Source organism: Tursiops truncatus, chromosome 11 (genome assembly GCF_011762595.2).
Source record: "Tursiops truncatus isolate mTurTru1 chromosome 11, mTurTru1.mat.Y, whole genome shotgun sequence".
Taxonomy (NCBI): Eukaryota; Metazoa; Chordata; class Mammalia; order Artiodactyla; family Delphinidae; genus Tursiops; species Tursiops truncatus.
The window spans coordinates 6,500,274-6,512,913 of NC_047044.1; the positions used below are offsets into that span (position 1 = coordinate 6,500,274).

At 50.5% G+C, this 12,640-nt stretch overlaps 1 protein-coding gene and 1 non-coding gene across 4 annotated transcripts in view; one reads left to right on the forward strand and one right to left on the reverse strand.

Moving 5' to 3' along the window:
* Window positions 1–3,263: 3,263 nt before the first annotated feature.
* On the reverse strand, window positions 3,264–3,413 carry LOC117314358 (U12 minor spliceosomal RNA). The gene has a single exon (XR_004529105.1). It is a non-coding gene; the product is annotated as a U12 minor spliceosomal RNA (small nuclear RNA).
* Window positions 3,414–3,702: 289 nt separating this feature from the next.
* Window positions 3,703–12,640, forward strand: part of POLDIP3 (DNA polymerase delta interacting protein 3) — a 29,661-nt gene continuing 20,723 nt past the window's right edge. For all 3 annotated transcript variants that reach the window (XM_004321355.3, XM_004321356.4, XM_019944314.3), the window contains exon 1: window positions 3,703–3,860. In XM_004321355.3, the coding sequence (XP_004321403.1) occupies window positions 3,802–3,860 (59 nt within the window). In that variant the 5' untranslated portion in view covers window positions 3,703–3,801. The remainder of the gene's footprint in view (window positions 3,861–12,640) is intronic.

Below are 12,640 nucleotides of genomic sequence, written 5' to 3' on the forward strand. Positions count from 1 at the left end.
ACAAGAAAGACACTAGACAAGTAACTGGTGATGGGAAATGCCAAGATGGAAGTTAAAGATGGGACAGTGTGGGGCTTCTCTGGTGGCACGCTGGTTAAGAATCCACCTGTCAATGCAGGGGACACGGGTTCAAGGCCTGGTCTGGGAAGATCCCACATGCCTCGGAGCAACTAAGCCTGTGTGCCACAACTACTGAGCCTGCGCTCTAGAGTCTGCAAGCCACAACTGCTGAGCCCACGTGCCTAGAGCCCGTGCTCCACAAGAGAAGCCACCACAATGAGAAGCCCACGCACTGCAATGAAGAACAGCCCCCGCTCACCGCAACTAGAGAAAGTCCCTGTGCAGCAACAAAGACCCATCGCAACCAAAAATAAAAATAAAATTAAAAAACAAAAAAAGGCGGGACAGTGTGGGAATGAGGGCTGTTCTCAGAGTTGGGCAGCAGGAACTCCCTCTGAGGAGGTGACCTTTGTGCTGCGATGTGAAGGGAAGGAGCTGGCCCCACTGGGGTAGGTGTTCAAGGCGGAACAGCAAGTGTGAAGGCCTTGTGGCTAGAACAAGCTTGTGGAAGAAACTTCCAGAAACAGATCAAGGAAGGCAGGTGGCTGAGGGGACAGTGAGGATGAGACTGGAGAGGGAGGCAGGGCTAGAGGGGTACTCCAGCGGGAGTGACCAGCAAGTGCGGAGGCCCTGGGACACAGTGAGGGCCAGTGTGGCTGGAGTGGAGTGGGGAAGAGGAGAAGACGGGGGAGTTCACAGGAGGCCTCGGGGCTAGAGAGCCACTCTCCCCTTTCATCTCTCACCTTCCATTCTGTCTCTGGCCCTCACACATCCTGGAGCAGGGCTGGGACTCCTCAGTGGGCAGGGGAAGGACTCAGCCTGGGCCTCTCAGGCCCTGATGGCTCTTCTCTACACCTACCGTCTGCTGAGGACTCTGCTGAGCGCTTGACTCTCCACACCTACCGTCTGCTGAGGACACTGCTGAGCGTCTGACACACATTAGGTCTCCTGGTGCCTGTCCCCATCTGGAGGATAAGAAAACGGGCCTGAGCGTTGAGACTTGCTGCACACTGCCTGAGCCCACAAGAGGCTGTCTGCTGAAGCTGGGAAGGACGTAAATTGGACCTGGTCCCTACCCTCTTGTAAGTCTGTCTCCCCACCTGTAAAATGGGTGAGTGAATAAGCCAGTGATTCTCCACCCTCTCAGACGTGACACCATTTAAAAACAACATTTATAACAGCCGCTTTACGCTCCTGAAGTCACCGCTGATACCACCCACCTATACAGAATTTTTAAAAAAATCAACACAAAGGGGACTTCCCTGGTGGTCCAGCGGTTAAGAATCTGCCTTCCAATGCAGGGGACGCAGGTTTGATCCCTGGTCAGGGAACTAAGAGCCCACATGCCGCGGGGTAACTAACCGTACGCAGTCTAGAGCCTGCGTGCAACTACTGACCCCACGCTCTCTGGAGCCCGCGCTCCACAACTGGAGAGGAAGCCCTGAGCGCCACAACGAAGAGCCTACACAACTACGACCCAACGCAGCCGAATAAATGAATATTAAAAACAAAAATGCAAAACCCAAACATACTATAAAAGCAAAAAAGGAAAGGACTTCATAAAATGATGCACATTTCAGCATGTAAATGCTGGTGGCCCCAAGGCCCGTAGACGGAAGCATCAGGAGTCTGCATGGACGCATGGTCCCCGCACTGGCGCAGCCTCTAATGCCGCCCGCCTTCCCCGCTCTGCCGACAGGGGTGCGGTTTTCCCAGGCGGGTCACAATTGTTGGTTAGTCTCCAAGTAAGGCAGGACCCAGTTCCTTTGGCTACAGCGCAAGTGCGTTGCTGGCAATCCCATATTTGTTTACACCAGGAAAAAAGTCCTGCGTGTTCATACAAGAAATGGAGCGAAACCCAGGATCAAGGAATCGTAACCGGCGCCTCCGCCCCGGGAATGTCCCGAGCGTTGGGAGACCCAGTGGGACGTCCCATCCCGTCCCCGCCTCCACGTGACCGGATCCCTGCCGTCCCGACACCCAAATAAGACCCCACGAAGTTCCGAAACGCTTCTGGAGGAGGGCAATCCGGCAGTCACAGAATTACATGACATCAATGACTCCACTATTGGGGTAGTTTAAGGAAATTATTTAAGCGCTATTTTTACACTTCGCTTTCTTCGCGTGGAGGTGCGAAAGGGCCTTAACTCCCGCGCTCCTCTGGCCCTTTCCTAATCCTGCGCACCTGCCTGCCCTTCGCTGTGCAGCCGGCCAAGGGTTGGTTCCTGGTTTCCGCGTTCTTTCCCGGCACCTCGCGGAGGGAGGAGTTAATGGTCCTGTTTCACGACTGAGAAAAGGAGGGCCAGCCAGCAGCCAATCACGGCTGCGAAGGCGGGGACCTGGATTTCCCTCCTCCGGTGCCCAATCTTCACCAGCTCGTCTCTCCACGGACCTTCTTTCTGATGCCAGGTTTTCATCTGCGGTGTGATGTTCTGTCGAGAACACATAACTCCACTCACCCGTTGTACTTACAGCAGTGATTCATAGGGCACTTAATCTTTGTTCGGCGCTGGTCTAAAACGCGTTGCACGTTTAGTCTTTGTTTTATGTTTCTGTTTGTGGTGTTTCGGCCACACCGCGCTGCATGCGGGGGTTTTACTTCCGCGATCAGGGGTCTAACCCCGGGCTCGCTGCAGCAGAACCGCGCAGTCCTCACCACTGGATCGCCAAGGAATTCCGTTTCCTGCTGTTGTTGTATTTTTCATTCACTGGTTCGACATACTGAATCTCCCACCGGGATCAGTGCTGGAGACTGAGATTACATAAATTAATAAAAAAAATACAGATTCGGAACACTTCATTTGGCCCTCGCAGCGACGTAGTTCATGTGCCCCATTGTGCAGATCAGGAAGACAACGGTCAGGCTGGCAAAAACATTCGGTTGTAAACGTTCTACGGCCCATAAGTGTGAGCCGTGGTACGTAAGCACTGCATTATAACCCACACAACGAGGCTCCCGTGTAGTGCACGTTGTCTCCCCCTAACAATTAGCTGGTAACACTCCCAGTCGACGCCGCTAGTAAGCTCCAAAGAACTGACTGTATTATTTTAACCCAATATTAACCCTTTTACGGGTTAACAAGCCCGGATAGGGGCGCGAGGTTTGACCACCACCGTTAATCGACAACGTAATTCCTTAGTTCGTTTTTAACTTTCCTCAAGTGGGTTAACTTCTAAATTCTACCTTTTAAATGCAAGGGGTACGGGCAGATCGCAACACCCAGGCATCCCGCAAAGTAGGCGGGTCACCGTAGGGGCAACCTTTACCCGCTCAAAAATTCGTCTCACATTAGCAGTGAGGATTCGGGTGTCACCCCGAATCGTTATTTTCCTTACTCATAAGTTTAAGGCATAAACCTCTACTAACGCTTACTTCCTAGGTAATGAATCCCATTCTCATTAGCCCTACGGTGAGTGGCAAAGTTGACCGTCGAACCGAGAACCTCTTTCCTTTGAAGATTGTCTTACTCATTTAATTCTTTTCTGTTGCTTTTCATTTTATTTGCTCGTCTGGAGAAAGAGGGAACGGTAGGGCTACGACCCGCCGTATGCAGATAAGCAGCGGACGTCGCAAAGGCTCACGGGGAGAGCCCCGCCCCTTCCGGTTCTTGCTCGGTTTGATCTGTCGCGAGACTTCGTCAGCCGAACGCCGGAAGCCGCTAGTTGCTCCGTAGCGGCCGAAGGGGCGGGCTCCAGGGCTGAGGGACGATTAGCTGCTCGCGGCTCGCGCGGCGGTGCAAGATGGCGGACATCTCCCTGGACGAGCTCATCCGGAAGCGAGGGGCTGCGGCGAAGGGGCGGTGAGCGGCCTTTTCTCCTTTCGGGGTTCACGGCCCGAGTCTTAGCGGGGCTCGGGGCGGAGGAGGGAACGGTCTGGGCGCGACGCGGAGGGCCGTCTGCTCCCGCCCCCTGCCACAGCCGCGCTCCCCATTGGCCCGGCCGCCGCCGCCGCCGCGGGCCCGGCCGCCCGGCTGCCCACTGGCTGCAGGCGCCGTCGCTCCGGCGGGCCGGGGAGAGGCCGGTCGGACCGCTGACGGCGGAGGGGCCGGACTGAGGGGCTTGTGGGAGCGGCCCGAGGGGCGCCCCGCGGGGGGCGGAGCTGCGGTTGTGGAGGGGACGCGCTGTCCGCGGCCCGGAGGGTCTCTCCGGCGCAGCCCCTCGTCTGAGGAGCCGGGCGCTGCCCCACGGTCTCAGCGCGGCCTCAGAGTTAGGACGACTGGAGTTGCGCGGGCAAGTGATTTGCTCAGACTCTGCCGGTCTGTTAGTGCCGAAGCCGAGATCCACACCCAGACCTTTAATTTCCAAATCTTGCGCCTGCTTGTTCTCTAACACTCGACTCCCTTTGTGCGGCATTTCAGGTTCTCTAAGCGCTTTGCTGCCCAGGCGGTCTTTGCTCTTTTCGCAGCCCTGCTGGCCCGCTCTTAATGTTTTCCCCATTTTCCAGATGAGGAGCTGGAGGCGGAGTGAGTTGCCCGAAGCCACGGAGAGCTGAGATCGGTGCCGAGTGCACTTTATGAGCTGGCTGAGTTGGCCTCAGGCTTGGGCAGAGAAACAGGTGGGACGGGGCTGGAGGCCGGCTGTTTCTCGATGGTTCGCAGAGAAGACTGTTCTGTATTTGGGTGAGGAGTCGCGGGGATGGTTCGCAGTTAGGTGCTCCGGACTTCCCCTGGACCTTCAAACGTTGTTAGTCATTTCCAGCCTTTGTGCGCTCCAGTTCACCTGTATGAAAGAGTGGGAACTTAGGCCAGTAGTTTTCCAGCACGCGTTAAATTAGTTCACATGTCCTGTAAACAGCCGGGCTGTAAAGGTAGATGTAGTTTTCTCAGGTAGTCATTCACTCAGCAGACGTGAATTTATTAACACTGCCTGCGTGCCTGTGGCTAGAAAATGGATTCTTTTACTCTCTGAAAGGTATCCCCCCACCCTCACCTCTGCACACATAGCCACTGCGCCCGCCACCACGGAATTCACCAGCCAGCGCTTCACCTGGCTTCTGGTTCATGACAGGCACCCAGCATTAATTTACTCTACCATTACGTGTGAGTGGTTCTCTCCTAGGTCTTCCCTCTAGTAACTGGTGTGGAATTGGTGCTGGGTCCTCGGGCCACTTCTAAGCCCATCCAGGTCTCACAGGTTTGCTCGACAGTTGCCGAATGAGCCAGCTTCCCAGGACCTGCGCTTCCTGCAGTCACTTCCCTCAGTTCCTGACTGCAGGCCGTCTGTACTTTTTTTGGTGTTGATGTGTACAGTCTTGTGTTGGGCATTGGGTGGGCATGCAGGGAAGGGAGGATATGTGGACCCCTGGGAAGAGCAGAGACTGTGCAGCCAGGCAGACCTGGTCCCTTGGCAAGGCCCATTGTTGGGTCTGTACCTCCCTGGCCAGGTGACTTCTGAGCTGGGCAGTTTCCTCATTTGTAATAATGGTTCCTGGTAGGTGGTTGAGAGAATTAAATGAGAATGTAAGAATGTATATTTTAAAGTTTGTACCAGATAGTAAGGGTTTAGCAAATGACTTTAAAAGAGTAGAAGCCCAGGGCTTCCCTGGTGGCGCAGTGGTTGAGAGTCCGCCTGCCGATGCAGGGGACACGGGTTCGTGCCCCAGTCCGGGAAGGTCCCACATGCTGTGGAGCGGCTGGGCCCGTGAGCCATGGCTGCTGAGCCTGTGCGTCCGGAGCCTGTGCTCCGCAACGGGAGAGGCCACAACAACGAGAGGCCCGCGTACCGCAAAAAAAAGAAAAAAAGACTAGAAGCCCAAATCCCTTCCCCCAGGGGACATAATAGCTAAGCATTGGGGTCCTAGAGTCAGACTGCCAAGTTTCAATCCCTGCTTCTCCCACTTTCCATATGATCTTATGAAAATTACTTAACCACTTCATGCCTCTCTTCCCTTATCTATAAAACATGGATAATATTCACTTCATTAGGTGTTGTCAGGACTTAGTCAATCAGTGTATCTAAAGTACATCAGAAAGCATCTGATGGGTACTGAGTGCCCAATAGATGTTAGTTATCATCATCGTTAAGGAAGGCTTTTAAGTACAGAAGTAACATCCAGTCTTCAGTGTGAGAATATTGCTTTGCTTTTATGTGAAGATTGGATTGGGGGAAGTGCAGGCCAAGAGACAGTGTAGAAGAAACTGGACTGCATGCTGTGTTTGGGTTAAACCTGCTGGAATCTCCATTTTTAGTTTGCTTGCACAGCCAGCAAAGGGAAAAACTAGATGGGGTGGGGAGGGAGTCCCCAGCAAGGACTGAAAGGTCTGAACAAATTTCAGTGAACAAACGTCAGTTCCTACAATAAACAAATGGGTATTTTACATGCTTTCTAGAAGAAATCACCTTACTGGAAACTTTGGTTTAATGTAGCATGGATGTCCCAGGAAGAACTTTGTGCTTAATAATTTAGGAAGAAAGAACCTATGACCATCTCAGAAAACTTCTTTCCTCTTCTTAGTGGAAATAGCAAAGGACTGAGCCCGTGGAAGTGTGAATAACCCCTTTTCACAGGTCATGGAATTTGCTTGTTCTTCAGAGCAGCCATTCTGTTTTGTGTTCATCGGACTGTGTGAGTCAAGAAAGGTGTCATCATCATCGTTATTACCTGGCCCCCAGTTAATCATCAAAAGGTTCCTTGATTAATATGAAATTAGAGAAAGGGGGGAATGATTTCATGGTACTTTATCCAGGCCATGGTGAGGTGCTCTCCTTCCCCACACACAGCACATCTCTAGTGGCTTCAGTTGTTCAAGACCCATAGATGAGTCCTTCCAGGGCAGCACTGGGCACCAGCTGTGGCGTGGGCCTGCCCCTCTTGTCGATTTCTTCCTTTAGATGTGAGAGTATCACTGATTTGGTTAGTCAAGTCACCCCGTCTTTGGTTTGCTCAGTTCACCCCTCACAGGATAGCTGTCTGTCACTCCCTCCATGTCGTTAGATGAAGGTGACACGGCAGCCTTAGTAGGGAAGTTGGGCCTTGAGTGTGCTGGAGGTGAGCAGCTCTGGGCCAGATGCATATGTGAGAGTCCTTGGAGCCGTGGGGAGAGGAGGTTAGGGAACTTTTGAGTTCAGGCCAGGGCTCTGGTCCTGGTACTCACTGCTGGTTTCCTTATTGAAATAAGGTGAAGGAAAATAGATCTAAAACAAGGAGGAGGTAAATGAGTTGCTACATTAGCTTAGAAGGGAAGAATTATAATTTAAAATGAAACATCTGCACAAGACTCTCTTGGAGGGTAAGGGGATCATGTCTTGTTTTTCCTTGTGTCTCTAAAGCACATAGTTCAGAATTGACCCTCAGTAATTGTTAGAACTAAACTGTGTTTCCTCCCTAAGATGACCTCAACACACACGTTCTAACCCAGAGACCCCCATGGATTAAAATCCACTTTAGAATAGTCCAGGGTCCCCCTTGTGGGCCCGAATCCTTTGGACCGGACATCTGTCCAGAGCCAGCTGCCACTCTGCTCTCCACAGGTAGATCCAAGAGGGTGAGGCATTCCTAGCCTCAGACAGACCCTCCCTGGTCATGTGTATGCCAGGCTCCGGCAGGGGACTGGGGGAGGGGCACAGGCTCCAGAGGGCGTTTGCCCTCTCGCCCACACCACTCTTCCTAGGACCTGGTGGCGTGCCTGGGGAGCGTCTGGAAGCAGTGTACAGTTGCACTGTTTAAGGTGTGATGGGGCCAGGCAGTTAAGAGACTTGCTCAAAACCTCCCTCTCTCCCCATCCCGAACATTTACTGAGGCCAGAAGTGCAGAATGTGTTTCGGGAACATCAGATAGTCCGCCGTGGGAGGTGAGGCTGCAGGCAGTGGGGGCCAGACTAGTGGTTCCACTGAGGGGTTGGGCTTTGTTAGAGAACTCTTAGCAGTTCTTGGAGCAGGAGGGTAACATAACTGGTTCTATGTTTTAGAGACCTGCTTCTAGCAGGAGTGTTTATTTGAAAAATTCCTGATGACTAATGCCTGCCATATAAGCAGTACTGCTGCTTGCTGGGATGAATGGCTGTCTTTTCATGCAGGGAGAGGAGCAATGATTATAAAAAGCCTGAACACTGAAACCCCCTAAAGCTGCTTATGAAAGGAGTTGAAAGAACTGGTGTAACCAGGGAACTGAATACATGGAATTGAGGGAAAGTAGCTTACTCGTGCTCTTGCGTCCACAGCTGTATCACCTCCCTCCCCAAAATGTACCTTTTTGTGCTGTTCAAATAGATAAAAATACCAGCACGGGACATCTTGGTGGTCTTCCTTGCTAGACAAGCAGTATGGTGTGTGGGTTTCTGGTGAGCACCCTGTCCGCCAGCCTCAGTGTGTGTGCTCACCCTCTCGTCACTAGAGGGTACGCTATATCCCTGGATGTGACTGGAGTCCTAATTTTTTCCTTAGCTTGGGGACAGTATTCACCCTTCCTTAACTCCTTGAGTCCTGTTCTTTATTTTTGACCCACGCTTGATTTATTGGTATTTTAACTAGGTATAGTGAAGTTCAAATCCAGCTTTCACCATTATAGCTCTGTTATTTGGGATAGTTACTCTCCTTGAATCTCAGTTTCCTCATCTATAAAAGGTGGATAATAACCTAATTCTCAGAGTTGTGAGGGTTAAAGGAGGTGGGTCAAAGTTTATGGATCTGTAGTAAGTGCTCAAAGCTGTTAGTTGAGAGTGCCTTCTTTGTAAAATCTTTCATAAACCGTGGTAGCCAGTTGCCCCTTGTGTGGCCATGGCAGACATTGCTTATCAACCAGGGACTTCTGTGAATTCTCAATGGCAACACTTCAAACAGCCATTACAAATTATCAGAGAAGGGAAATTGTTGAGGAATATGAATAAATTAAGGTTTCAGAAGCCTAATCTCCCCCGCCCTTCCTTCTGCAAAGGTTTACTTTTCAGACCCAATTGGAATGAACCAGAAAACTTTTGAATCTGCCCCTTTCTTCATTCTCTGTTCAAGGATATGAATTTTGTTTTCAAGAATCTCATTGTTGGGACTTCCTTGGTGGCGCAGGGGTTAAGAATCCACCTGCCAATGCAGGGAACACGGGTTCGAGCCCTGGTCCGGGAAGATCCCACATGCCACGGAGCAACTAAGCCCATGCACCACAACTACTGAGCCTGCGCTCTAGAGCCCGTGAGCCACGACGACAGCCCACGTGCCACAACTACTGAAGGCCACGCCCTGCAACTAGAGAAAGCCTGCGTAGCAACAAGGACCCAACGCAGCCAAAAACAAATAAATAAAATAATTGTTTTTTAAAAAAAAAGAGATAAGCTGATAATCCTACATCCATTTAAAAAAGAATCTCATTGTTCCTTTAATTATTCAAAATAGTTGCTTTCAGTAGCTTTTTCTTTTTTTTTCTTGGCAATAATGTTTAATTGCTTGAATGACTGGTGAAATTGGGTAACTTGACTTTTTGAAAGCATAATTATGCCATTGGGTCTAGATTTGCCCAATTTTATGGTATTGTAAAATCATGGTGTATCACAGGATAAGATCATCCCACCTCCTGTAGTTATAAATATCAGGAACCTTTGGTAGGGGTACCCTGGTGATGGGAGGAGGTGGGATTTGGAGAAGACAGATGAAGATAGGACATCTTCATTCAGGAGGCCAGGCTCAGGTTTGGGTTAGGATGTGTCTGACGTCCACTGTGTGGTGGACCTGGTCGTCAATGAAGTATTCTACTGTCAGTGTGTATGCAGCCTGGTTCCCTTTGTAATGTCCACTCATTACAAAGAGACCAGCTGCTTTCTCTTCCGGGAGACCTTTCCTGAAGCTCCTGCAGCTCAGCAAGATCCTTGTGGGTTCCACTTTTGGAGTAAGGGCCAGAGTGGCCCTGTGCCATGGCTGTGTGGGTGCCCCCCTCTCAGCTGGGAGAGCAATTGGTGGCCAGGATCCTAGCAGGGCACTGGACCAGTTGGTGAGGGCTGGGTGGAGGACTGGCTTTGCAGGGGCAGTTTTCTCTAGGAGAAGCCCTTCCAGGGCAGCCACCCCTTCTCCCGTCTTACCTCCCCTGGGGCTTGGAGTAGGAAAGAGAGAAGCTTGGAATCTGTTATAATGGAAAGAGTCTGGAGTCTGGGGTCCAGTCCCAGCCATGCCACTAGCTCTTTGATTTGGTTTCTCCTCTGTAAAATGGAAGTGATGGCAGGTGATCTCAGAGATTGTGAGCCTAAAAGGAGAATGTAAGTTAGTAGCCTGTAGGATCCCTGACATAGCTCTCTGAGCCTTTGTCATTCCCCTGGGGCACTGTTGACATAGGGGAAGAGCTGTAGGATGTACCCTCTGGGAAGCTCTTAATCCTGTGGATGATGCAGGCTTGTAAACAAATCATTGTGATGCTGCGTGGTAAGTGCTTTAATAGAAGCTTTATTCAGTGCTTTGAGGGCTCCAAGGAGAGAGCCTTCAGCTGTGGAAGTTATATGGGAGAAGTGAAAGAATGCTCTTGAGGGTGGGGAAATGGGGAGAACTTAAACGCCTCCTCAGCTCCCCCCTCCCCCTCTGCGAGAGCAAAGACACTACAAGCTGTGGGCTGTAGGGGGCGCTCTCCACATTTGGTCTGCCTAGGGTGCCTTTTGACACTACTCTTTCCAGAAACCCTGGGCTACCTCTAAGCCCTCCCATGGCCCCACAGACTTTGTTTTGTTTTTAACATCTTTATTGGAGTATTATTGCTTTACAGTGTTCTTTTTCCGCTGTACAACAAAGCTATACATATACATATATCCCCATATCCCCTCTCTCTTGCGTCTCCCTTGCACCCTCCCTATCCCACCCCTGTAGGTGGTCACAAATCACCGAGCTGATCTCCCTGTGCTTTGTGGCTGCCTCCCACTAGCTATCTGTTTTACATTTGGTAGTGTATATATGTCCATGCCCCTCTCTCACTTTGTCCCAGCTTACCCTTCCCCCTCCCCGTGTCCTCAAGTCCATTCTCTATGTCTGCATCTTTATTCCTGCCCTGCCTCTAGGTTCTTCAGAACCATTTTTTTTTTGGATTCCATATATATGTGTTAGCATACGGTATTTGTTTTTCTCTTTCTGGTTTACTTCACTCTGTATGACAGACTCTAGGTCCATCCACCTCACTACAAATAACTCAATTTCAGTTTTGGGTTTTTTTTTAACATATATAAATTTATTTATTTATTTATGGCTGCATTGGGTCTTCGTTGCTGCACGTGGGCTTTCTCTACTTGGGGCGAGCAGGGGCTACTCTTCGTTGCAGTGTGCATGCTTCTCTTTGCGGTGGCTTCTCTTGTTGCGGAGCACAGGTTCTAGGCTCGCAGCTTCAGTAGTTGTGGCACGCGGGCTTCAGTAGTTGTGGCTCATGGGCTCTAGAGCGCAGGCTCAGTAGTTGTGTTGCACGGGCTTAGTTGCTCCACGGCATGTGGGATCTTCCCGGACTAGGGATTGAATCAGTGTCCCTTGCATTGGCAGGCAGATTCTTAACCACTGTGCCGCCAGGGAAGTCCCCTCAGTCTCCCAGAGTCTCTACATGAGAAAATAGAGCAGGGATGGACAAGCAGTCCCACCTACCCACCTTAAACCTAATCTGATTGATTCTGTAAATGATCCCTTCCACTCTCTCTTCCACCTGTTTTTTTATTGTTGTTGTTGTTTTTAAATATTTATTTATTTAATTATTTATTTGGTTGCTCCAGGTCCTAGTTGTGGTATGCGGGATCTTCGTTGATGCGTGTGAGATCTTTCTTTAGTTGTGGCCTGCAGGATCTTTTTTTTAGTTGTGGCATGTGAGATCTAGTTCCCTGACCAGGGATCGAACCCAGACCCCCTGCATTGGGAGTGCGGAGTCTTAACCACTGGACCACCAGGGAAGTCCCTTCCACCTGTTTTTTGTATAAACCCACCGGAAAGTACTTAAATCCTAATTTGCCATTTTTCAAAGAAAATGACGTTATGCATCACTGCCTTAGGTCTGGCTCTGGCATAGTAGTGGCAGCAGGTGTTTTTCCACTATGCTTAGAATAACAAGATGAAGGTCCAGGTTTTCTTTTACTGGTGCCAGGAAGACTCACCTTTGGTTGCACTCCTGCTGTTAGCAGAGGAGCTGGTGGACAGTCTCACTCCCGCTGGCTGAGGAAGAAAGAGGCAGTAGGAGAACCCAGTGGCTTGCCCACTATGAAGGATGCCTCCTGGGAGGCCTGCGCAGTGATGTGGGACATGGTATAGGAACTTGTTTATTCAGTAGTTTTACCTTCTAACTCCAGGTCAGAGATTTTCAACACTGCTGTTCTCCAGGATCACCTGTCGAGTGAAAAATGCATATGCCCAGGCCTTCACCCAGATTTTGGACTCAGTAGCTCTGGGGTGGGGTTTAGAGAGCTGTATTTTTTTGTTTGTTAGTTTTCTTTCCTTTTTTTAGAGCTATCTATATTTTTAAGAAGCTCCTTAGATGTTTCTGATACTGAGCCAGGGCTCAGCAACACTTACAAAGCACGGGGCAGTGAATCAGGAATGAGCCCCATCCGCCACTTCCCTCCCAGTCCAGGGTAGGGAGAGAAAGGAAGAACACAAAGGATAATAGACACAAAGGAGGGCTGTCCTGGAAGAATCAGAGAGGGTT